Source organism: Zea mays, chromosome 3 (genome assembly GCF_902167145.1).
Source record: "Zea mays cultivar B73 chromosome 3, Zm-B73-REFERENCE-NAM-5.0, whole genome shotgun sequence".
NCBI lineage: Eukaryota > Viridiplantae > Streptophyta > Magnoliopsida > Poales > Poaceae > Zea > Zea mays.
This window is the reverse complement of record NC_050098.1, coordinates 228,208,468-228,234,477: the sequence shown is the minus strand read 5'-3', so window position 1 is coordinate 228,234,477 and position 26,010 is coordinate 228,208,468. Positions and strand designations below refer to the sequence as shown.

General features: G+C 42.2%; 1 protein-coding gene across 1 annotated transcript; it reads left to right on the top strand.

The window, feature by feature from the left end:
• The first annotated feature begins 1,174 nt into the window (after window positions 1-1,174).
• Window positions 1,175-3,263, top strand: LOC103651560 (uncharacterized). Its single transcript, XM_008677216.4, has 2 exons — window positions 1,175-1,654; window positions 1,805-3,263. The coding sequence occupies exons 1-2, from the start codon at window positions 1,396-1,398 to the stop codon at window positions 2,908-2,910; spliced, it is 1,365 nt and encodes a 454-aa protein (XP_008675438.1). The 5' UTR covers window positions 1,175-1,395; the 3' UTR covers window positions 2,911-3,263.
• Window positions 3,264-26,010: the final 22,747 nt, after the last annotated feature.

The following is a 26,010-nucleotide window of genomic DNA, read 5'->3' as shown; positions in this document are numbered from 1 at the left end:
GTTTTTCACGTTTCCATGATGTAGCACAAAAACAATGTATAAAAAAGTATTGTATTAGCCTACTCGATATGACATGCTTGCATAATCTTTGATGCTGTCATGTTAGCATCTTACAACCGTATAAGGTAATCCTTCTTATCTTATGTATCCACAAGTTTGGGGTTCATGATTGAAGAATGTTAACAAAAAATGTTGCTTTTGTGTAAGCTATTGATCTTTAAAATACATGTTTTTGTGCCAACTTTTAAACTTATGAAGTTGTAATTTATATTGTCCTAAACTCTTAATATTATAGTTTGTTGAGTGATCGTACAATATTACATATTCCGGACAAAGTTTTTGGTTACCGTTCGTTTCTGTTGCATATCCGTTCGTTTTAATCCGTTTTCGTGTAACCGTATATCTGCAACCGTTTCCGTTTCCGGCTATACCGCTATTGCTTCCGTTTTCAGTAAAAAAATGGTAACAGGATTGAGAGATGGGTTTTTCCGACCGTTTCCATTTGTTTTCATCCCTAATCACACCCGGCCCAAAGGGTATACGAATCGGACACGACCGATCTAATGGTCAGTCAAATCACACTTGGAGGACACTGTTAGTTTGACTAATTGTTTCATGCAGGACATCTCTTTTTGTACATATTTAATTATCAATTGGCAATTTTGGATTATTTTTGTATAAAAAAGTTGACTGAAATTGCTTGATCGTTATCTGAATTAGTAGAATGATAATGCCATCTTATCTCATCATTTTTGAACAAATTAATTTCCTCCATGTCTAATTGGAAAAGAATTTATTCTCGAATATTTGTCGTGTGCTAGTTTATTTTTGAACTAAAATACGATAAATAAAAACCGAAGGGATACTTTTGAAGAGGCATAGGTGTCATCTATATATTTTTATTTAACCAAATATATGACTTGTACGTATATGATGTCCTAATATAAGAACTACTTTAAAGTTGAACCGAGATTTTTTTTGGTTGAACTGATTTCAAACATGCATACTTGTCTCCCGTTGCAACCCACTCTAGGGCTCACATAGCAGAAGGCCAGAAGATCGAAGAATGGGATTCTATTGCTCCAACCGCTGCCGACCAGTGTGCGCCCAGGCAACCGCACGCTAGCCGTTGAACACAACAACACAGCATGCACGCCTACGACGCTGCTGCCCCGCGTGCTCACAGCCTCACGCACAACTCGTCCGCACGCTTGCGCGCACGCTTGTAACTCCCTGTCGGCTGTCTCCCTCCTCCCTCACGCTCCCGGCGTGACACACAGGGCTGGCTCGCTTGCCGGCCGGCCGGCATATAAGAGCGCGCTAGGACGCAAACGAATCTGCAGTAGCCAGTGCGAGTGGAGTGAGCGGCCCGGACGAGCGGAGGAGGAAGACAGGATGGCTGCCGGACGAGCGGTTGCGGTGGCTATGGTGGCGGCGGCGGCGCTGCCGCTGCTCGTGGGTGGCGCGTACGCGGACTGCTACAACTACTGCTTCAACGACTGCATGAACAAGGACAAGTCCATGAGAGACTACTGCAGCTACGCCTGCGACAAGACCTGCGCGCCCGACGCGGCGCCCCGGCGCCCCGTCGCCGGACTCCCCATAAACTGCCAGCTCGCCTGCGTCAGGGACTCCTGCCGCCGTCGCCGTGCAGGTAATCTTTGCGCCATGCACGTGAAGTGTGTAGTGTGTCTGATTTGGGAGCGACTTCAGTTTGAGTACGCATGTGTTTACTTGTGCAACATCGCATGATCTGACGACGGCAAGGATAACCGTACGTGTTCGTCGAACGGTCGGTTTGCAGATGCCAACGACATGAAGGCCTGCTACGGGCAGTGCTACGACCGCTGCGAGACCAAGGCCGGCCTGCCGAGGCCTCTCCGCGCAGGCGGCGGCGTTGGCATTGTCTGGCCGGCGGCGTTGCCGGACCACCCATTCCACAAGAAGCAGGACGCTGTCTGGCCGGCGGCGTTGCCTGACCACCCATTCCACAAGAAGCAGGACACTGGCGGGCCTGCGGCGGAATTGCCGGACCACCCATTCCACAAGAAGCAGGACGCTGTCTGGCCGGCGGCGTTGCCCGACCATCCATTCCACGAGAAGCAGGACGTTGTCTGGCCGGCGGCGTTGCCTGACCACCCATTCCACAAGAAGCAGGACACTGGCGGGCCTGCGGCGGCATTGCCGGACCACCCATTCCACAAGAAGCAGGGCGCTGTCTGGCCGGCGGCGTTGCCCGACCATCCATTCCACAAGAAGCAGGACGTTGTCTGGCCTGCGGCGTTGCCTGACCATCCATTCCACAAGAAGCAGGACACTGGCGGGCCTGTGGCGGCATTGCCGGACCACTCATTCCACAAGACGAAGCAGGGCGCTGTCTGGCCGGCGGCGTTGCCCGACCATCCATTCCACGAGAAGCAGGACGCTGTCTGGCCGGCGGCGCTACCGGATCACCCGTTCCACAAGAAGCAGGACGCTGTCTGGCCGGCGGCGTTGCCTGACCATCCATTCCACAAGAAGCAGGACACTGGCGGGCCTGCGGCGGCATTGCCGGACCACTCATTCCACAAGACGAAGCAGGGCGCTGTCTGGCCGGCGGCGTTGCCTGACCATCCATTCCACAAGAAGCAGGACACTGGTGGGCCTACGGCGGCATTGCCAGACCACTCATTCCACAAGACGAAGCAGGGCGCTGTCTGGCCGGCGGCGTTGCCCGACCACCCATTCCACGAGAAGCACGACGCTGTCTGGCCAGCAGCGTTGCCCGACCACCCGTTCCACAAGAAGGAGGATGCTGTCGGGCCGGCGGCGTTGCAGGTGGACCACAAGATGCACGACGCGGTCAAGCGGGCAGGGGAGCCGGATCCCGGATACGTCATGTATCCGGCATGGAGCCCCGTCCGCCCCTAATCGTCGATTCGTTGTTGGAGAACGACGACGCTCCGCCGGCAACGGCGAATGCCACATGCATACATGCTCGTGGCTCCCATGCGATATTAAGCACTAGTAGAGGAAGTGTGTGATGTGTCAACGTGCTACTGCTATACTGTATATGCATGCCTACTGTATATGCATGCCTATTCTCACGTTTATGCATATGGGCATTAGTGTTCCAACAGACACAGGAATGCCGACTGAAGAGAGCAGAGCTTTGTTCTACAAGTGGCACCAAGGGAGCAAGTGGCGGTAGATGCTAAGCGTGCCAACGAACTCATCTCCTCCTGTCCTAGCTAGTTGGCTGCTTCAATTCATGTGTCTTCTAATCTCCGCGATTCTGGTGTACTGCAAGAAGGGCGGGGTGACGGGCGACCTATGCCAGAAAACTAAACGCTCTACGTTTATTTTACTAGAACATGGGTCAACTCCAGGATCATAAGAGTATTCAAGGCAGTACAATTACAACTACACCATTAACAAGTACAAATAGTACCAAGCAGCAATTAATGAGATGAATGCCATTTGAATTGGCACACTTTTCAAAGATAATTATTTCAACAAGCTAGTAGATAAGGCCTGTCAAGGCAGTAAGAACACTGGATAACAAATAAGCACAAAATCTTACTGTTGCACTTTGCAAGTCCCAAAAAACAGTATAGCATATCTAATAAGATTATTACAGTTTGATTGTGCTGCGATACCAGCAGCAAATCCAGCTGGAAGATGTAGGTTTTCTTTCTTCCCAATTATATTAATTCTAGAACTTGGACAATCTGGGAAATGAAGAATGGTGTCAGACTTTAAGGATTTGTATAGTCTGCCTTACCCTGTCAATATTTTGGACTGAGGGAGCAAAGCATTAGGAAATGGTAACAGTGCTTTTCAAAAATGATATGACATGTCGTGGAGTCAATCAACAGCCAAGACAATGAGGCAACATATGAAGTAACATAAATGTTAAGTGAAAGTTCGAAGCATCAATCACCAACCAGATATCTGCTAAAAAGTGTTTTACTAAAAAACATGCTGATGTACATTTATCTCAGGATCATAGGTTCAGTTTGTTATTCATATATCAACAATCCGATAACCAACACTTGCAATAGTACAACTCAAAGATTTAACCCTGATTGATTATCCTTGTTGTTGGGGTCTGCTTCGAAGCCGAAGGTCCTGTAAAAAAACACATTCGGAAGATCATCACGAAAATAACGCCGAAGCTACCTTACAGAGAACTTCGGCATAGCAACATACCTAAGACGAAGGGTTGCACCGACTTAAAGATGAAAAGACAGATTGACCCATGATAGTTTGTGTCATGAATGTAGTCAATTGTAGAGAGTATAAATGTAATTTCACACAGGCTGCGTCCTGTGCCTATAAATAGATGAACAGTACCCCCGTACTGTTCACGCTGATTTGTGCTCACTCGTGTATCACGCTTGTACTATCTCCTTCTGTCAAGCCGAAGGTACAAATGTAATTCTATATTATTTCTGTTTATTCGTAATAATATAATAAAAAATGAGTTAATAATGTTACATAATCATCCATGTTGTTTTTTGTGTTTCATATGCTTCTTCTTTCACTAATGTATACTGCGATGATGAAGGTATGTCCTTCATAACCTTCGTCCGAAGATCATTATATCTTAAGGGAAATAATGCTTCGAAGGACGAAGGGCCTTAACCTTTAACATTCTGTGTTGCCTTGTTCTTAATTCATAGCATTTGAGAACAAGTTCTCAACATTGGCGCCCACCTCCGGTGAACTCATTTTCACTCTTGAGTTGATGGCTTCGTTCAGCAACCAAGCCGAAGCATCTTCGACTACGAAGCTGGTGCTGTCGATAACAGGCGGCTCAGGTTCAGAGCCGGCTAACAAGAAGCAGAAGAAGGAGGCACAGAGAAGGGTGCAGCATGTTGGGGTGCAGGGACCCTTCATCAAGTCAAAATGGTCCCACAACCCAATCACCTTCTCCCAGGAGGACCTTCAGCTCAAAGATTACCCTCATAATGATGCTATGGTCATATCTTGTGTCATTAAGGGATTTCTTGTCCATAATGTTCTGGTTGATACAGGCAGTGCAACGAATATCATATTTGCTAAGGCATTCAGACAGATGCAAGAGCTAGAAGATAAGATTCATGATGCTACACATCCTTTATGTGGCTTTGGAGGAAGGCAAATTGTAGCACTTGGCAAAATCACAATGCCAGTAACCTTCGACTTTGTTCATAATACAAGGACTGAACAGGTTGTGTTTGACATTGTTGACATAGAGTACCCCTACAATGCAATCATTGGTCGTGGAACACTTAATGCTTTCGAAGCAATACTTCATCCAGCATATCTATGCATGAAGATACCTTCGGAACAAGGGCCCATTGCTGTTCATGGCAGTCAAAAGCTGCCAGGAAGGCCGAAGGAAACTGGACAGATTCAAAGGCAATCCATAACATAGATGGAGCCGAAGCCTGTGAGTAGTATCGATACAAAAGAGAGAAGGCTGCTTCAGCGGATCAGCCGAAGCCTATGCTTCTATGTGAAGATATAGCAGAACAAAAGGTACTGCTGGGGTCTCATTTATCTGAAGAACAGGAAAAGAATTTGCTAAGATTTCTATTCAACAACAAAGATGTCTTTGCTTGGTCAGCCAATGATCTTTGTAGTGTCAACAGAGATGTCATTGAGCATTCACTCAATGTGGATCCATCTTTCAGGCCAAGAAAACAAAGGCTTTAGAAAATGTCTGATGACAAAGTTGAAGGTGCTCAGAACGAAGTAAAGAGGCTTCTTAGCGCTGGAGTTATCAGAGAGGTCAAATACCCAGAGTGTCTAGCTAATACTGTTATGGTGAAGAAGGCCAATGGTAAATGGAGAATGTTTATTGATTTTACATATCTTAACAAAGCTTGTCCAAAAGATGAGTTCTCATTGCCAAGGATAGATTCTCTAGTAGATGCAGCAGCTTTGTCAGAGCTCATGAGTCTACTAGATTGTTACTCATGCTACCACCAAATCTGGATGAAGAAGGAAGATGAGCCTAAAACTAGCTTCATAACCCCCAGTGGCACATATTGCTATCTTTGGATGCCTGAGGGGCTCAAAAATGCTGGAGGAAGCTTCAGCAGAATGACAGACAGAGTCCTCCATTCTCAAATAGGCAGGAATGTGTTGACTTGTGTTGATGATATCATAGTTAAGAGCACAAAGCAAGAAAATCACATTGCTGATTTGCAAGAGACATTTGCTAATTTCAGGCAAGCTGGTTTGAAATTAAATCCAGAAAAATGTGTTTTGGGGGTAAAGAAGGGCAAGTTCCTTGGCTGTCTAGTATCAACGAAGGGAATTGAAGCTAACCCAAGCAAAATTGAAGTTATCCTTCGTATGGAACCGCCAAGCGTAAAGAAAGGAGCTCAACGGCTGGCAGGTAGATTAGCATCATTGAACAGATTTATATCCAGATCAGCAGAAAGAAATCTGCCTTTCTTTGAAATACTAAAGTCAGTCGAAGTCTTCCAATGGGGTCCGGCTCAGCAAAAGGCCTTCGAAGAGTTGAAGCAATATTTGATTGACTTAACAACGTTAACTCCACCTTTGCTAGGGCTCCATTGCTCTTATATGTTGCAGCCTCACATTCTGCAGTAAGTGCGGCACTTGTACAGGAGAAGCTAGATGGCCAAGTTAAAAAGCAAGCTCCAGTGTACTTTGTCTCCGGAGTTTTGAGTCCGTCAAAGAAAAACTACACAAAATTGGAAAAGGTGCTATATGCTGTGTTAATGGCCTCCAGAAAGCTTCGGCATTATTTTCAAGCATATCACATAATTGTTCCTTCGTCACAACCTTTGAAGGATATTATGAGGAACAGAGAAGCTACTGGAAGAATTGGGAAATGGGCTGCAGAACTTAATGAATTCACCATTGATTATGTGCATAGATCCTCAATCCAGTCCCAAGCGTTAGCAGACTTCATCGCTGATTGGACACCAGGGGCTCACAAAGAAGAAGTAAACAAAGATGTCGAAGCTTAGACAGTGTTCTACGATGGTTCTTGGGGAACCTTCGGTGCAGGAGCGGCTGCAGTCCTAGTGGCACCTTCAAAAGTCAAAACATGTTATGCAGCCAAGCTTGATTTCAGTTTCACAAATAATATTGCTGAGTACGAAGCACTTCTGTTGGGGCTTTGGAAGTTAAGGGCAATAGAAACAAGAAGGGCCATTCTGAAAACTGATTCTCAAGTTATTTCTGGCCATGTGGACAAAAGTAGCAAGGCAAGAGATCCGAAGCTTGAAAGATATCTGGATACAGTTCAAAGGTTGGAGGCTTCTTTCGAAGGTTTTTCTGTTAAGAATATCCCAAGAGGTGAAAATGAGCATGCAGATTTACTAGCCAAATCAGTGGCTCAGGGGCTCCCTCTACCTTCGGAAGTATTTTTTAAAACAATAAAGGCACCTTCGGTTGAACTCTTGGAGAGAGCAGTGCTTACTATTTCTCCGCTACATAGTGAAGATTGGAGGATTGAAATTATATCTTTCCTCCAAGGTAATTGTCTTTCAGATGACGAAGCTTATAATAAGAGAATGGAGGCAAGAACAAGACCATATGTGATAATAGAAGGGGAGTTATACAAACATGGTGTCTGCTCTCCACTTCTCAAGTGTTTATCCAGAACCGAAGGTATAGAGCTGATGAAGGAAATAAATGCAGGTTTGTGTGGATCTCACATTGGGTCTAGGCCTTTGCTGGGGAAAGTCTTCAGACAAGGATTTTATTGGCCGAAGGCAGCTTCGGATGCAGTAGATCTGGTTCAAAAGTGCGAAAATTGTCAAAAATGTGCAAGAGACCAGAAACAACCTTCGTCGCTAACCCAGTTAATACAACCAACCTGGCCATTGCAAAGATGGGGCCTGGATTTGTTAGGTCCAGTTCCACCTGCACAAGGCAATTTAAGATATGTTGTGTTAGCTATAGAATATTTTTCCAAGTGGATTGAAGCGAAGCCTTTGGCCACAATAACTTCGGTCACAGTCTAGAAATTCTTCTGGCAAAACATTGTTTGTCGCTTCGGCGTGCCGAAGGCTATAACTGTGGACAACAGAACACAGTTTGATGCCGAAGCTTTCAAGGAATTTTGTGATCAAATTGGCACGAAGATTCATTTTGCGTCAGTCAGACATCCAGAGTCAAATGGACTTGTCGAAAGAGCAAATGGTATTATGATGACAGGAATAATGAAGCTAATCTTTAATCAGCCCAAAGGAAAGTGGCTAGATGAGTTGATTAAAGTGGTGTGGAGCCACAATACAACCATATCAAGATCAACAGGTTTTACGCCATTCAAGTTATTATTTGGTGATGAAGTTATAACCTCAGAAGAAGCTAAAGCGGGGTCAATAAGAATAACAGCTTCGACCGAAGATGAAGCTGATTACCACGTGGCAAAAGACACTATAGAAGGGACCATACTTCAGGCTGTGGAAAATATCAATAAATATCAAGCCGAAACAATAAAATAGCGCGACAGAAAAGTCCGACTGAAAAATATCAAGCCAGGACATTTGGTGCTTCGGAGAGTGGCTAATCCGGACACAGTATGCAAACTACAGCTGAAGTGGGAAGGACCTTTTTTAGTGGTATCTTCGTCAAGGCCCGGTTCTTACAGGTTAAAGGATATGGACGACAATGACATTCCTAGATCTTGGAATGCGGATGAGCTTCGACGATATTATGTGTAATCTGATATAATCTTTTTTTTCATTTTTTCTATGGCACCCTTTTCCTTTCCAAAGGGGAGAAAGGTTTTTAATGGGGCCATAGCTTTTAATTTTTCCTTTCTTATTCAGCTCTACGAGAGCAAAGTCCCCCAAAACATGTAAAATGTAAAATCTGAGCAGGCACCATCGAGTGCAGAGAGAGAAAAAAGGGAAAAGCTCGAAAGTTGTCCCTAAGGGGATGCAGAGCACGGCGAAGCTACAAAAAGTCGTTCCCAAGGGAGCGCATCGTAAGTTTTCTGCTCAAAAGTCGTTCCTAAGGGAATGCAGAGCCAAATACCGCCGAAATATAAGGCGAAGAAGTTCAAAAGATGTTCCTAAGGGGATGCAGAACTTACACCGAAAAATCAACGGTGATACCGCTGAAATAGAAGGCGAAGAAGTTCAAAAGATGTTCCTAAGGGGATGCAGAACTTACACCGCAAAATAAGCGGTGAAGCCGAAAAATAAACGGTAGAGATTTCAGTCATTCCTGAGGGAATGCAGGGTCTGGATGTGGCTTCGTATGCGTGTGTTTGGACATTCATTTGCATATTACATCACATCATATATTGCATTCATATGTATTGCCCACATATTTTGGTATGTAGGGAGAGTGGCACAAAGCAGTGTGTAAGACCTGCTTCGGCTGATTTTGCCGAGCTTCGGCTTCAGCGATCTCCTTTTGCTTCAGAATAGTGATTTAGCACATTCTTGTAGTATGGCCCTTGTCCTCACCACAGAATAAGCAATAGATTTTCCTAGGCTGATCCCCATATCTTCCTTCGAAGCCCCTGCCACCTCTGCCCCTTGGAGCTGGTGGCCTGAAGGAGCTTTGCTGCTGTCCCGAAGACTATGAGGTGTGTTGTGGTCTCTGAAGCTGGCTTCCTTTGTCATCATTCTGACTGGAGTTGTGGATTGATCTGACATGCCTAGGGTGGATTCTTCCTCCAAAGCCCCTAGTCATCTCAGAGAATCTGTAAGCTTCTTCCTTTCTTTGGCGAAAGTCGTTGTCCGCCCGGATGTACTCATCCATTTTCTGAAGCAACTTCTCCAGGGTCTGAGGGGGTTTCCTGGCGAAGTATTGGGCCGTAGGCCCTGGCTGAAGACCCTTGATGATTGCCTCAATGAAAATCTCATTGGGTATTGTGGGTGCTTGTGCTCTGAGTCACAAAAACCTTCGGACATACGCCTAAAGGTATTCTTCATGGTCTTGTGTGCACTGGAACAAGACCTAAGCTGTGACTGGTTTCGTTTGAAAGCCTTGAAAACTGGTGACCAGCATGTCCTTTAGCTTTTGCCATGACATGATCATCTCTGGCCAAAGAGAAGAGTACCATGTCTAGGCCATGCTTCGGACTGCCATGATGAAAGATTTTGCCATGACTATAGTGTTACCTCCATACGAAGATATAGTTGCTTCGTAGCTCATCAGAAACTGCTTCAGATCTGAGTGCCCATCATACATGGGGAGCTGAGGTGGCTTGTATGATGGGGGCTATGTTGTAGCCTGCAGTTCTGCTGATAGGGGAGAAGCATCATCAAAAGCAAAATTTCCATGATGGAAATCTTCATACCAATCATCATCATTGTAGCAATTGTCTTGATGAAGCTCTCTTTGTGGAGGTCTTCGGTTCTGGTCATCTTGAGTGAGATGACGCATTTCCTCAGTAGCTTCATCAATCTTCCTCTGTAATTCAGAGAGGCGAAGCATCTTCTCCTTTTTTCTCTGAACCTGTTGATGAATAGCTTCGAGGTCCCTTATCTCCTGATCCAGCTCATCCTCTTAGGGGGTTGGACTTGTAGCCTTCCTCTTTTGAGTTTGGGCTTTGCGCAACGTGTCCCGGTTGACGTCTAGTGGCTGCAGTGTAGCCCCTAGCCCTGAAGCTTTCTTCAGCGGCATGACGAAGGTCACAACTTGCCGAAGGTGGTCGAATGAGTTCACCGGAGGTAGGCGCCAATGTTGTGGACTTGTTCTCAAATGCTATGAGTTAAGAACAAGGAAACACAAAAAGAAAGTTAATAATTAATGGCCTTCGTCCTTTGAAACATTATCTCCCTTAGGATATAACAATCTTCGGACGAAGGTCATGAAGGACATACATTCATCATCACAGTTCACATTGATGAGAGGAGAAGCACACGAAACATGAGAAATAGCATGAATAATTATATGAAGTTATCTATATATCCTTATTATATAATCATAAATGAATAAGAACAATATCGAATTATATTTGTACCTTCGGCTTGATAGAAGACAAGAGTACAAATGTGACGCACGAGCGAGTACAAGTCAGCGTGAACAGTACGGGGTACTGTTCATCTATTTATAGGCACAGGATGCAACCTGCGTAAAATTGTATTCATGTCCTTCATATTCACTATCGACTTAATAACAATCTGTCGAAGACTAGATAGCCTTTTTCTCCTTAAGTCGGTTTCTCTTTCTGCTACTGAGCCGAAGCTTCCTTGCGCGTAGCTTCGGCGCTGGTTCAACCTTCGTTCTAATCCTGCTTTCCATATTGTGTACAGCTTCATCCCGGGTCCGAAGGTTCCTGTACATATATTATACTTGGGAAACATTGTTAATCATGTTTTTGAGGACCTTCAGAAGACGAAGGCCCCCAACATGGGGAAAGATGTACAACCTCTGTAGAGTGTTTAAACTGTTATAAGAGTCGTGCTCGTGGTTATGGGTGGCATAGACTCCTTATTGGATAGTTAACTGAATGAACATGGATGAATGGAAAGAGATTGATGATTTATTTATGGATTTATGCTATATATTTTTTTATTTTTGTATATGATCATGTGATTATGTGGAATATTAGAACTAAGCAAAATTTGATTTTATTAATGTTAAAAGATGACTTAATAAAATGTTAATTCTAGTAAACATGTGCTATATCCTTTTGAGCCTCACAAACCATGTGTTATATTTGTTAAGTATGAGAGTACTTATGCTTGTTTATTTTTAATACTTTAGAAAAAAATCATAGATATGTATCAAATAGTGGACCTAGTCAATTTTCTGAAAAGTTTTATAAGTGTTAAGGCGTATATACCCCTAGTCTACTCTCCCTATGAAGATAAGTTTAGTAATCGTTATGCTATATTCTAATAAGTAAAAGTTAAATATATGTTTTTTCTATAGAATATTATTTTTTGATATACTCTATTTCTGTGTTGTATGTGTAGACTTCTTGGACACACATATATCGAGCCCAATTTGTTTTAATAATTGGGTATGACATGTAGGAAGACAAAAAGATAGAGTAATCATCGTAATGTACATCCATTACCACATATATTATAGGTATATTACATCTCTATCAATTTGACTATTATTTTCTCCATTAACTAGTCCAAGTGACAAAACAAATACACCTACATAGGACAGTTATGGATAATTCTACGACAACCTTGAATGGCTCCAACACCCCTATGGCCTCAAGGGCCTCGAATGTCCCGAGGGCCTCAACACTACTAATGCCCATCGAGGGCACAAGATATCCTGATGGCCCCAAGGGAACCTAAGGCCCCCAAATGGTTCTAAGACGGCAAGATCCCTAAGGGCTCGTTTGGTGATAAGGGAATTAGAGGGGATCCATGGTGGAGGACGTCCCTTGATATTCAAAATTAGCCCTAAGAGAGCCTTTGAACGAACCTAAGGGGCTCAAAAGAGTCTAGGAGTATCCAAAAGAGTCTCATGGCTCCAGATATTTAATATGTAACTAGAATTTGTTTTATTTAGTAAAATATAAGTCATGTCTATATTAAATCTAACAACATATATGGATAGATACATATAAAATACTTGCGGTTATATGTGGGAGCAACATATACTCATACTACTCTTCTTACCTGATGGGTAGAGGGGTTTTTAGATAAAGGAAGCTTATATTGAAGATACCAAGTCATTACATCAAAACGATACAAATCCTTGGTATAGAACTTCCGCCCTCTTCCTAATGTACATAGCCAACTACAAAAAACTAAAATAACATAGATCTAATGATAACCAATCCGAAGTCTAGATCTTGAGTCGTGCGTCCAGGAGAAAAACGCCATGGCCACCCTCACCAAGGTTTGTGAAAGTCGCCTAGAGGGGGGGGGTGGATAGGCGAAACCTGAAAATTAAAACTTTATCCCCCAACTAGATCCTTTGATTAGTGGTTAGAACAAGATGAACAATTATCGGAGTATAAAAACTAAGTTCTTGCTAGTAAAGAGTATAGCTTTCAAATAATGCGGAAGTGATAAATCAATACAACTAATAATTCTATGATAACAAAGTAAAAAAGCTTAGATGAAAAAAGAGCACTGACTCAAGTTCTTTTCTTGCGGAGTGTTGCTTCACTTAAATGAGATTTTAACTTGAAGCAACACCAAATGATATGAGCAAAGAATAGTGCAAGAGAACTTAGAGTAAGGGAAGGCAAACAAATCACAAGCAAAAGCACAATGAACACGGGTGATTTGTTTTACCGAGGTTCGGCCCTCGAAGGCCTAGTCCCCGTTGAGGAGTCCACTTAAGGACGGGTCTTTTTCAACCCTTTCCCTCTCTCCCGATCACACAAGGATCGGCGAGCTCTTCTTCTTCTCAAGGATCACTCTCGATCCCACAAGGACCACCACAATCTTTGGTGTCTCTTGCTAGCTTTTACAAGCCTCCAACACTTTGGAGGAAGTTCGAATGGGAGTCAAAAACTCCACGCGCAAATGAACACAAAGATGTAGCACACACTATCTCTCAATGAATCTCACAAGGCGCTAGGGCTAAACTCAATTGAGTAGCTCTCAATTGCTTGCTCTCTCTTTTGTGGCACTTGTGTTGGTTGTAGTGGACTAAATCTTGTGTATAGGATGGATCAATGAATATAGGTGGTTGGGAGGGCTTGAGTATGTCAACTAGATGACTTGGAATGTTGCTTGGACTCCCACACCTTGAAGTGGCCGGTTGAGGTGGTATTTATAGCCACCATCCAAAAACTAGCCGTTGGAGAAGTTGCTGGTCGATGGGCGCACCGGACAGTCCGGTGCACACCGGACATGTCCGGTGCGCCAGCCACGTCATCCTAGCCGTTGAGATTGGAGCTGGTCGACCGTTGGAGGCTTTGTCCTCATGTGGCACCGGACAGTCCGGTGCACACCGGACAGTCCGGTGCCTCTCTGATCCTCTGCTCTGACTTCTGCCGCGTGTACTGTTCTGCACTGTTTACTGTCAGAGTCGACCGTTGGGCGCAGATGACCGTTGCTCCGCTGGCACACCGGACAGTCCGGTGTACACCGGACAGTCCGGTGAATTTTAGCGGAGCGGCTACCACGCGAACCCGAGGCTGGCGAGTTCCGGAGACCGCGTTTCCTTGGAGCACCGGACATGTCCGGTGCACACCGGACAGTCCGGTGAATTATAGCGCGCCGGCTTCCGAGAAATCCCGAGGGTGAAGAGTTTGAGTCTGAGTCCCCTGGTGCACCGGACAGGTACTGTTCACTGTCCGGTGGCACACCGGACAGTCCGGTGCGCCAGACCAGGGGTGCCTTCGGTTGCCCCTTTGCTCCTTTCTCTTGACTCTTGTCTTGTTCTTTTTATTGGTTTTATGTTGAATCTTTGGCACCTGTAGAACATATAATCTAGAGCAAACTAATTAGTCCAATTGTTTGTGTTGGACATTCAATCACCAAAATCATTTAGGAAAAGGTTTAAAGCCTATTTCCCTTTCAATCTCCCCCTTTTTGGAGATTGATGCCAACACAAACCAAAGCAAAAATATAAGAGCATAATTGAACTAGTTTGCCTACGGTAAGTGCAAAGATTGCTTGGAATTTAAACCAATATTGATTTCATAAGATATGCATGAATGGTTCTTTCTTTATCTAGCATTTTGGACCACGCTTGCACCACATGTTTTGTTTTTGCAAAATCTTTTGTAAATCTTTTCAAAGTTCTTTTTGCAAATAGTCAAAGGTAAATGAATAAGAGTTTACAAAGCATTTTCAAGTTTTGAAATTTTCTCCCCCTGTTTCAAATGCTTTCCCTTTTTCAAGTTTTGAAATTTTCTCCCCCTGTTTCAAATGCTTTCCCTTTGACTTCAACAAAACTCCCCCTAAAAGAGATCCACCTCTTAGTGTTCAAGAGGGTTTTGATATACCTTTTGAAATACTCCTTTCTCCCCCTTTTTGAACACAATAGGATACCAAATGATAAATACTTTTGGAAAGCACTAAGTTTTTGAATTTGGTGGTGGTGGTGCGGTCCATTTGCTTTGGGCTCATTTCTCCCCCTTTTTGGCATGAATCGCCAAAAATGGAATCATTAGAGCCCTCGAAGTGCTATCTTCCCCTTTGGGCATAAATAAATGAGTTAAGATTATACCAAAGGCGAAGTCCGGTCTTTTAGCTTTGGGCTCTTACTCTCTTCCAGAGACGAAGTCCTTTTCTTTGATGCTCATTTCTCCCCCAAAGAATAGAGAGTTGCTTGGAGTGATGGCGAAGTATGATATACGGAGTGGAAGCCTTTGTTTTTGCCGAAGACTCCATTTCCCTTTCAATCTACGACTTAGCATAGTAATATACTTGGAAACATATTAGTCGTAGTCATGGTACGGGAATAATAGGATATATGCATTTGTACCAAAATGAAAGAGATATGATCAAGAGATATGTCAATTAAGCATGATCATAGTTCTATATAATATAGATTTCTCCCCCTAAATATGTGCCTTGAGAGGAATACATATTTTGGCCTTAAATGCCAAGTGCACATAATTAGGTTAATGAGAACAAGTCTATATCATAGAGAAAGTGAAGTGCATTGTGTCATAGTATATGAGTGATGCTCAAGACAGTTTATGCACTTATGAAAGCATGTTGCAAACATTTTAAGCATTTTCCTTTAAGGATTTCAAAGAGACTTAAGGACCATCCACCTTTGGAACAAAGGTAGCTTATCCTCGTTACAAGGTTAAGCTTTAAGCTCTTTGACAATAGAATCACTTCATCTAGTTTTAGCAAAGATGCAATAATGCATGAGTGAAATTTTAAGAGGTTAAACTAGGTATGAAGCAGGGATAAATGCAAAGGACATGCTTTCTCTTCCTTATGTATAAGATATGCAAAGAATGCTTATAAGAGGAAGATTTAGGTACAAGTTTAAATGAAAGGAAGTGGTTTTACCCTTTTGTACCTTCTCATAGAGACGCTCTCTTCATTGTGCTTTGTCCTTAGTCTTAGTTGCTTAAGACCTATACTCAATGACAATATGTGGAAATACTTTGCACAAGAGAGAGTTTTACAACTAGTGATCTTTTTCAAGTTAGTGTTAGCATATATCAAATGGATCACAAGTTGTAAAAATGAATCATGAATTCTCCTTTTTCCTTAGTGCATATCAAGATAGATGTCAGTTAAAATTACAATTGAAATCAAATTCAAATTACATGAGGCACTAAGAAGCATAAGTGATAATTGAAGTTGTTCAATGATCAACCAACATGCGATCAAGAAAACAACAAAGGCATTAAATTTTCAATCAAGCTTAAAAATAGGAGAATCCAATAAGCATGCTATTTTTTAAAAATGAAAGCAATAATCCTTGATAAAAGCGATATTACTTTAACAAGTTTGATTGATGTGAAGTAGCATACTATATGAGAAACATTATTCTCATGCAAGAGACTATATGAAATTACTAAGAAAAAGCAATAGTCTCAACATAATCAAAATATAAGAATGGACTCCCCCTAAAGATATGCATCAAGTAATTGAAAGAATTGATTTCGATGCATTCACTTTTAAGGACATAAAGGGAGAAGCATTATACATTTTGATCAAGGCTCATAAATTTAGCAATAAACAACTTAAGCCTTGTAAACTCATAATGAAAAAGAATTTAGAATGCTTACAATCACACCATTGATTGTTGTGAAGACCTTATTGTTCAAGTAGGTGTTGTTGTCTTTGATGTTCTTCTTTTTCATTTGAGTGTCCTCCCTTTATATTTGTCTCTTTTTCCTTCCAAACTTATTGAAAATACTCAAGAGACATGTTAATAGCGCAAGGGAGTATATGATGAAGGATGATTACTTTAGATAATTAGCATACAAAATTCATCATCCACAAGTCACACAGACATGAAGTAAAATCCTTAACATTAGTGCATTTCATTTGAGAAAAATGAGTGAGCACCTTTTAAGCATTTTAATAATCATTGGAGATTTTACTTTATCATATTGAGGTTAGTTAATCATCACTTGGAAGCAAATCAATATGATAACATATATATAAATATCGCAAAGGCATTAAATAGATTCTAATGGACATGAGCATTAAGAAAATGATATTTGAATGCACACTTAGTTAATTTCGGTCTAATAGCGAATCTATTCCTCACAAGGGTAGAATATGATAATTTAGATTAAATACCCATTGAGATGAGAACTAAACTTAATTAATAAGATGAGTTCCCATACCTTTGCTTTTACCTTTCTTCTTTTGGGTGAAGATCAACCCATGAGGCTTGTGTACTTTCCCTTCTATGCATATTTATAAGTAAGCTTAAGAGATACGTTAGCAACACAAGCACTAGTTTCCATTTAGTAATCATTTTGATAAAGAATGAAAAGTGAATTACTATTGGCATGGAAACTTTATAATATGAACTAGATTATTCCATGAAGTATGCCTAGTTTTAACTCATAAAACAAGCATGGTTAAATTCTTGAGACTTAAGGGAATAAATCTTAATTCATAACATGGAGAGCGATAAATGTAGAAGAATCATATCCAATTTAAGCAATAAAACATACAACCTAAATTATTGGATTGGTTTTCCTTGTCATGATGGATTACGCATTTCCATAGAGAAATTTATCTCTACAAGTGAGACTACTTAAATTACTTAGATAAAAACATTAGTCTCACTTTTCTAGCTATAGAGAGAATTTTTCCTTTTATAAGAGTCCTAAGTATTTGAATTTCTTACATGACACCTTATTCTTTTAAGAACATGAAATATCTCTCTATATCTAGATCATGGCAATAATAGAATAATTAAAGTAAGGACATGCCATGAGAACTTGCAACAATTTAAAAAACATGTAGATTGTCATAATATAGAGTTTGATAAATACACAATCTACCATATGAGAGGAATTTCTTCAAAGAATGATGACATAATTTTAAAACATCCTTAAGTGCTTTCTATTTCTATGTGACTACACAAGACACATGACAAATTAAGATAATTGCACTTAAGAATATAAATGTTACCATCCCTTGACTTTCCTCCATGTTGTAGGCTTTGATATTCCGCACATGATGATTCTTTATTTCCTACAACATTAATATTTTCCCGAGATGATATGAGTTTTGAGTACAATAAACTGAAGTAACCTTGGGTCAATCTTGAATATGTAGATCATTTGAAGATTGATAGCTTGAGTTGATAAGAATTGAATTAACTCCCTCAAGCACCCCAAAGGTTCATACCATCTCCTTCTCCTACAAGGCTTGTCAAGCATATTTTGGTACCCATCGCTTAATGGGTCCATCACGATTAGTCAACAAAGATCTAGCAACCCAAAAATCCTTTGTGTTAGTACTAGGTAAACTCATTACCTTTCTAGCACAAGTTGCAATTTTGGGTTGCCTAGTTATATGAGAATCAATTGACAAGTTAGGAGTGAAATTGTTACCAATGGGACAATCCTTGCATTGATGTCCCTTTTCTCGGCATGTGTAGCATAGGCGTTTTCCAAGTTTTGAAACTTTCTTCCTTCCTTGTTTGTTGCTTGCTACATGGTTAGTAAAAATTTTCTTTTCTAACCCTATGCCTTTTTGTTTTAAATGGGGACAAGATCTAAGCAAGTGTCCCTTCTTGGAGCATTTAAAACAAAGTCTATCATCCTTGTTAATAATCAAGCCATTTTTAATGTAGGGACACGACCTAATCAAGTGCCCCTCTTTAAAGCATTCACTACACCTCTTAATGTGAAGTGTGGCTTGATCATTACCTTGGATGTTACCTTTTGTGGAGGCGTGGTTGAGGCTTTTGGAGGAGGTGTTGAATTTCTTCTTTTGTTTCTTCCCCTTGGCAATCCTCAAATCCTTGACATTTTCTTCAAGGGATGTAGTGCATGCCACAGTTGTTCCCGTCTCAAGCTTCTTCACCATGTGATCACGGTTATCTTGAGAAGGTTGAGCGATGCATTTCCCTTTAAGTTGTGTCAAGCTCATCTTTAGCCTCTCATTTTCTTCTTTGAGCTTTTGATATGTATCATCATTTGTTCCTGCAAATTTTAGCTCAAAGGAAGATTTGCTTGTTGACAAACAACAAGCATTAGCACATGGTAATATAGTATCAATTTGAATACATGTGCACGAATGAGGTTGTTGGGATTTTAAGTTCTCTATCACAACCTCATGAGCAATGTTTAATATGATATGATTATCCATAAGATTTTCATGAGAACATAGAAGCATATCATATTTATCTTGAAAAGCTAGATTTTCAACTTTTAGCTTTTCTACTTGGTCCTTGAGCAAGGTATTCCTATTTACTAATTGAGCGATACAATGTGAAGTGTTATCTTGCTCAATTGAAATAGTTTCATACCTTTGGACCAAGTCAACATGAGAGCACTTTAGCTCCTCATGTTCTTTAGTCAACTCGTCAAAGTGTAGCATTTTCATGGAGAGAATATCTTCTACCCTTTGACGAGCTTCGCTTTGCTCTCTTGCTCTTTCTAGAAGTCTGAGCATGACCGCCTTATCTTCTTGGCTTAGGCGAGCGTAGAGATGCACAAAGCTTCTTTCTTCCTCCTCATCCTCATTTGTGCTTCCGCTATCATTTTCATTAGCCACACAACACATGTGGGAATCGAAATGGGAAGACAAACCTTTTGGAGAGGTGGATTCATCGTTTGGTCTCCATCGTTCATTTTCTTCTTCTTCCTTGCAAGGGTTAGTATCACAAATACCAAAGGAAGTAGAGACACAAAATGAACTATCATGTTTGGACTCATCAAATTTGCTTCTAATTCTAGTCCAAATATCATGCGCATCATGAATGGATTCGTCATAGTTTGATATGAAGGCACGATAATCTTCTTTGCTAAGAGAATTGTTTAAAATGTCAAAAGCTAGGTAGTTTAAGCGATAACATCTTTGATCCTCCTCGGAATTAATTTTTCCATTAAAACTAGAGGGAAAAATACTCTTGTCAATAATTTGTTCTAATTGAGGATGTATGGTTCTAAAGGCATTTATCACACTAGTAGACCATGAATCATAATTAGAACAATCATCACATAATATCTCAAGAGTTACCTCCTTTTGAGTTGCGTTCGTTGGAGGAGTCTTCTTGTTCTTTTGGGATCTTCTACGAGCCATCACTTCGAGTTGTTAGACTCAAGATGAAGTGCCTAGCTCCGATACCAATTGAAAGTCGCCTAGAGGGGGGGTGGATAGGCGAAACCTGAAAATTAAAACTTTATCCCCCAACTAGATCCTTTGATTAGTGGTTAGAACAAGATGAACAATTATCGGAGTATAAAAACTAAGTTCTTGCTAGTAAAGAGTATAGCTTTCAAATAATGCGGAAGTGATAAATCAATACAACTAATAATTCTATGATAACAAAGTAAGAAAGCTTAGATGAAAAAAGAGCACTGACTCAAGTTCTTTTCTTGCGGAGTGTTGCTTCACTTAAATGAGATTTTAACTTGAAGCAACACCAAATGATATGAGCAAAGAATAGTGCAAGAGAACTTAGAGTAAGGGAAGGCAAACAAATCACAAGCAAAAGCACAATGAACACGGGTGATTTGTTTTACCGAGGTTCGGCCCTCGAAGGCCTAGTCCCCGTTGAGGAGTCCACTTAAGGACGGGTCTTTTTCAACCCTTTCCCTCTCTCCCGATCACACAAGGATCGGCGAGCTCTTCTTCTTCTCAAGGATCACTCTCGATCCCACAAGGACCACCACAATCTTTGGTGTCTCTTGCTAGCTTTTACAAGCCTCCAACACTTTGGAGGAAGTTCGAATGGGAGTCAAAAACTCCACGCGCAAATGAACACAAAGATGTAGCACACACTATCTCTCAATGAATCTCACAAGGCGCTAGGGCTAAACTCAATTGAGTAGCTCTCAATTGCTTGCTCTCTCTTTTGTGGCACTTGTGTTGGTTGTAGTGGACTAAATCTTGTGTATAGGATGGATCAATGAATATAGGTGGTTGGGAGGGCTTGAGTATGTCAACTAGATGACTTGGAATGTTGCTTGGACTCCCACACCTTGAAGTGGCCGGTTGAGGTGGTATTTATAGCCACCATCCAAAAACTAGCCGTTGGAGAAGTTGCTGGTCGATGGGCGCACCGGACAGTCCGGTGCACACCGGACATGTCCGGTGCGCCAGCCACGTCATCCTAGCCGTTGAGATTGGAGCTGGTCGACCGTTGGAGGCTTTGTCCTCATGTGGCACCGGACAGTCCGGTGCACACCGGACAGTCCGGTGCCTCTCTGATCCTCTGCTCTGACTTCTGCCGCGTGTACTGTTCTGCACTGTTTACTGTCAGAGTCGACCGTTGGGCGCAGATGACCGTTGCTCCGCTGGCACACCGGACAGTCCGGTGTACACCGGACAGTCCGGTGAATTTTAGCGGAGCGGCTACCACGCGAACCCGAGGCTGGCGAGTTCCGGAGACCGCGTTTCCTTGGAGCACCGGACATGTCCGGTGCACACCGGACAGTCCGGTGAATTATAGCGCGCCGGCTTCCGAGAAATCCCGAGGGTGAAGAGTTTGAGTCTGAGTCCCCTGGTGCACCGGACAGGTACTGTTCACTGTCCGGTGGCACACCGGACAGTCCGGTGCGCCAGACCAGGGGTGCCTTCGGTTGCCCCTTTGCTCCTTTCTCTTGACTCTTGTCTTGTTCTTTTTATTGGTTTTATGTTGAATCTTTGGCACCTGTAGAACATATAATCTAGAGCAAACTAATTAGTCCAATTGTTTGTGTTGGACATTCAATCACCAAAATCATTTAGGAAAAGGTTTAAAGCCTATTTCCCTTTCAGTTTGCGATCCCCTTACAACCATAGGTCGAACCTCCTCCCTCTGTAGAATAGCCCAACGTGAAAGCCAATGTGTCACCGAAAGGATAACCTGCAAAGGAGAACAATAGAGTTTTTTCTCAAACACTAAATCGTTTCTACAAGTCTAAAGAGCCCAGCACAAGACTGTCGCTCCAAGTAGAAACACGTATTTCAGTATTTTATTAAGGCCCTGAAGCCATCCCCAAACATATGTTCCACATTATGCAGTGAATTGAAGCCAGTTGCTATCTGTACAATATTCTAGACTGGTCGAGCGGCACTCAAAGAAAAGGTGGTTGATGGTCTCTTCCTTATGGCAGAGAGCACAAGTTAAACTTCCATGCCAGTTTTGTTTGGATAGATTATCTTTTGTGAAAATTACTCCCTTTTGTAGATACCTTAAAAATTAATTTTTAAGGGGACCTTCATCTTCCACATGTCTCTGTTTATATTAGGGGTAGTACTAAACTTTAAGGTTGTGTAATACGATTTTACTGAGAACTTCCCATTAGGGGTGAGGTTCCAATAAAATGTATCATGCTCCTAGGACAACTCCAAACCCTCTATGCGTGACAGCAAGGAAATCCAATCCACCAAGTTGGATCCATAAAGTTGTCTTCGCTAGAAAAAGTTAGAGGGGAAGGAGCTCATAACTTCTGCTAGTTATGGATTTGGGTCTTGTAATGTTATACAAGGAGTGATATTGATCTTTCAGTGGGGCCCCGTCCAGCCAGTTATCCTCCCACTTGACATCCGCCTTTGACCAGAATGGTTCCAAAGTGTAGAAAGTCTTGCTTTACCTTTATTAGGCAAGACCAAAAGTGGGAGTCACCAATTTTCCATTCCACTTGAGCCAGTGATTTTGAACCTATGTATTTATTATGGAGCAATTGTTGCCACATACCACCAGAGGTCAGTAGTTTTTTTAGAAAAGGGAATATATAATTCTAGACGCTGCATGTAAATATGCATGAAGCTGTCCAACAAACAACGATTAAGAAAGGTACTCCCAACAGCAGCGACAAAACAAGTGATACACCCAGCCCAGGTGGGGTTGGCCGAGGCCCAACAAATTAGGATTGCTCGGAGCCCAACAGTTTATTAAGCACACTCAACTTAGGGAAAGGCCCAATCGCCCCAAAAGACTAGTCCAATGGGGGAAGGGTGGCTCTCCCTTTTAAAGTGGCTTCCTCCTCCCAAGTTAAGCGAGGTAGGATAATTCTGAGGCTCACACGGTCGCCGTCCGACTACAATTGGGCCAACTGGGCCAATTGCGTCTTTGCCAACGGGTAATAGTGGAGGATGTCCTCATCATTCCCACCTTCTTAAAATGGGCCCTAGCTCTAATACCAGATGATGCACCCAGCCTAGGTGGGGTTGGCCGAGGCCCAACAAATTAGGGTTGTCCAGAGCCCAACAGTTCATTAAGCACACCCAACTCAGGGAAAGGCCCAATTGCCCCAAAAGACTAGTCCAATGGGGGAAGGGTGGCTCTCCCTTTTAAAGTGGCTTCCTCCTCCCAAGTTAAGCGAGGTAGGATAATTCTGAGGCTCACACGATCGCCGTCTGACTACAATTGGGCCAACTGGGCCAATTGCGTCTTTGCCAACGGGTAATAGTGGAGGATGTCCTCATCAACAAGGATAATGCTAACAACACAAACATAACATGCGAGTCCAAGGCAGAGGCAAAACACAAGCTACTATAATGGGATCCTGCTAGAACAATTCCATCCATTGGAAGCGAAAATCTGCATCATGGTCGTTTCAAGCAAACGACATCCCAGCTTTATTTGTGGTTCGTCTTCTCCCTTTAGCAGTATTGCCCACTCCCTCATTCAGTACGTTCCCCTGAAGACTACCTGCAAAGGAGTAGGCACTTGTGCATTGTAAAAACGACATCATTTTTGCATAACCAAATTGCCCAGCAAAAGGCACAAGTTCCAACCAAATCTTGTTCCTAAGGTTCCCCTCTACCCCTTCCATCCACCTTCCAAACATATGATGTATGCTTCTAGGTGGTAAGATATTAAAGGAGACCTGAACACACCGCCATACACATCTAGAAATATAGCAATAAAAAAAGGTGTTGAATGGATTCATCCAAAATACATGCAACACACTTTAAATGTCCTTTCCATTGCTTTTTTGCTAGGTTGTCTTTGGTAAAAACTATGTTCTTGATAAGATACCACATAAAAACCTTAATCTTTAGAGGAATCCTAAGTTTTCATATAGGATGTCTTCTAGTTGCAATATGCAGCATTATAAGGGCTCGGTACATTGACTGAACCGTGAACTGGCCATTGACCATTCAGATGTAGAGACCACTCGAATGTGTCTCTCTGATCAGTTAGTTGAGTATTCATAATCATGATTGTAAGTTGCAGCCACGCCACTAAGTTATTACCAACCAAAGACCTTCGAAAAGCCACATTTAGTTGTGTAGTTCTGAAAACATCCGAAACAGTCGCTTTCTTCTTTCTGAGAATGGCGTAAAGGTTAGGATATAAGTATTTGAAAGCTATATTACCACATCATATATCTTCCCAAAATCTAATTTGCGTCCCATCCTCGAGCTTGAAACGCCCTAAACCCAAGAACATATGTTTAACCTTCATTAGACCTACCCAAAAGTGAGAATCACCATGCATATGTTCTACTTGGGTAAAGGTTTTTCCTCTCATATATTTATTTTGCAGGATTGTTTGCCATAGACCATCCTCATTAATCTGCTTAAAAATCCATTTACTCAATAAGCACTTATTCTGAGGTCAAGATCTATGACCCCAAACCTCCCAAGTCTTTTGGGCAGCAGACTATGTTCCACTTTGTAAGTCGGTATTTCCTTTTGTGACCCTCCCCGTCCCAAAAAAATGGGATCTAATTTTATCCAGTCCGGCGAGTACATCTCTAGGTACCTCAAAAAAGGATAGCATATATAAACATCATAAGACTCATCAAGATCGAATTAACGAGGACCAAACACCCCCCAGTGGACAAAAGTTTTCATTTCCAGCCATTTAGCCTTTTCTTAAACCTTTCCTCAATTACCATCCAGTCTGCATTGTTAAGCTTTCTATGATGCATAAGAATTCCAAGGTACTTAAAAGGAAGTTGTCCCTTATCGCACCCAAAAAATTTGTGAGTACTCTATTTTTGAGCCGTTTGTTGAACCGTAGCAAAATATTTCACTCTTATTGAAATTAATTTTTAATCCTGAGAGCTGCTCAAAAGCCGTAAACAGTAATTTCAGGTTCTTAGCTCCTTCCAGATCATTGTCCAAAAATATGATAGTATCATCTGCATATTGAAGGACCCCGTTCACAAGATGCGGAATTACCCCCTAAAGAGGTCGGCATCCTTAGCTCTACTAATTAGTATGGCCAGCATATCCACAACTATATTAAAAAGGATAGGCGAAAGGGGATCACCTTCCCTCTGTACAACCATTTGCTAAGAAGGGTTCTATTATTCATAGTGTTCAAATCTAGGATACCAATCCCCCCTTTGGTCTTTTGGTTGACAAAGAACAGACCATTATTACTCAAGTTTGAAGGAGCCATTGTTATCTTTATCAAGAACTGTAGTAAAATGATAAATTGTTGCCGTATCCCTGTGTTCATAATTGTTAAAATAGCTTATGCATGCATGTCTTGTTACCAGATAGACTACTTGGTACAAACCCAAGAAAAGGCTGAGACAAATTTCAAGTTCACAGATAATAATGGTCAGTGCACATGGTGCTCGTACTGCACATGGTGCTCCGACTGCAAATTCTGGCGCACATGTAACACACCAGACACCTCCATGCTGATACGCCAAAAGACCGACCCAGGCCGGGTAATAATAAGAACCACGACCAAATGAGGAGACGACCGCGGCGAGTGCATAAAGTCAGAGCGAATCGAGCCCTGCACGTGCACGCTCCACGCGGCTGGGCCTGGGCCTGGGCCCTTGCTTGCTGATTACTGCTGGTAACCACCTCAAAATTAATCGCAACGCGGTCTCTGCGCCAAATCAGTATTTAGAACATGCGTCTCTTTAGCGTCCAGTGCCGAACTCTAAGATATGCCGGTACACTCGCTCCATTTGAAATTGTAAGGTATTTTAGCTTTTTTAAGTATGTTTCAATATCTAGTCAAGTATAAAATGATAAATGTGGCATTGGATTTCCTACCAAAAATTACGTTAAGCATGTCTTTTGAAGGAGTTGTTTAACCAATTTG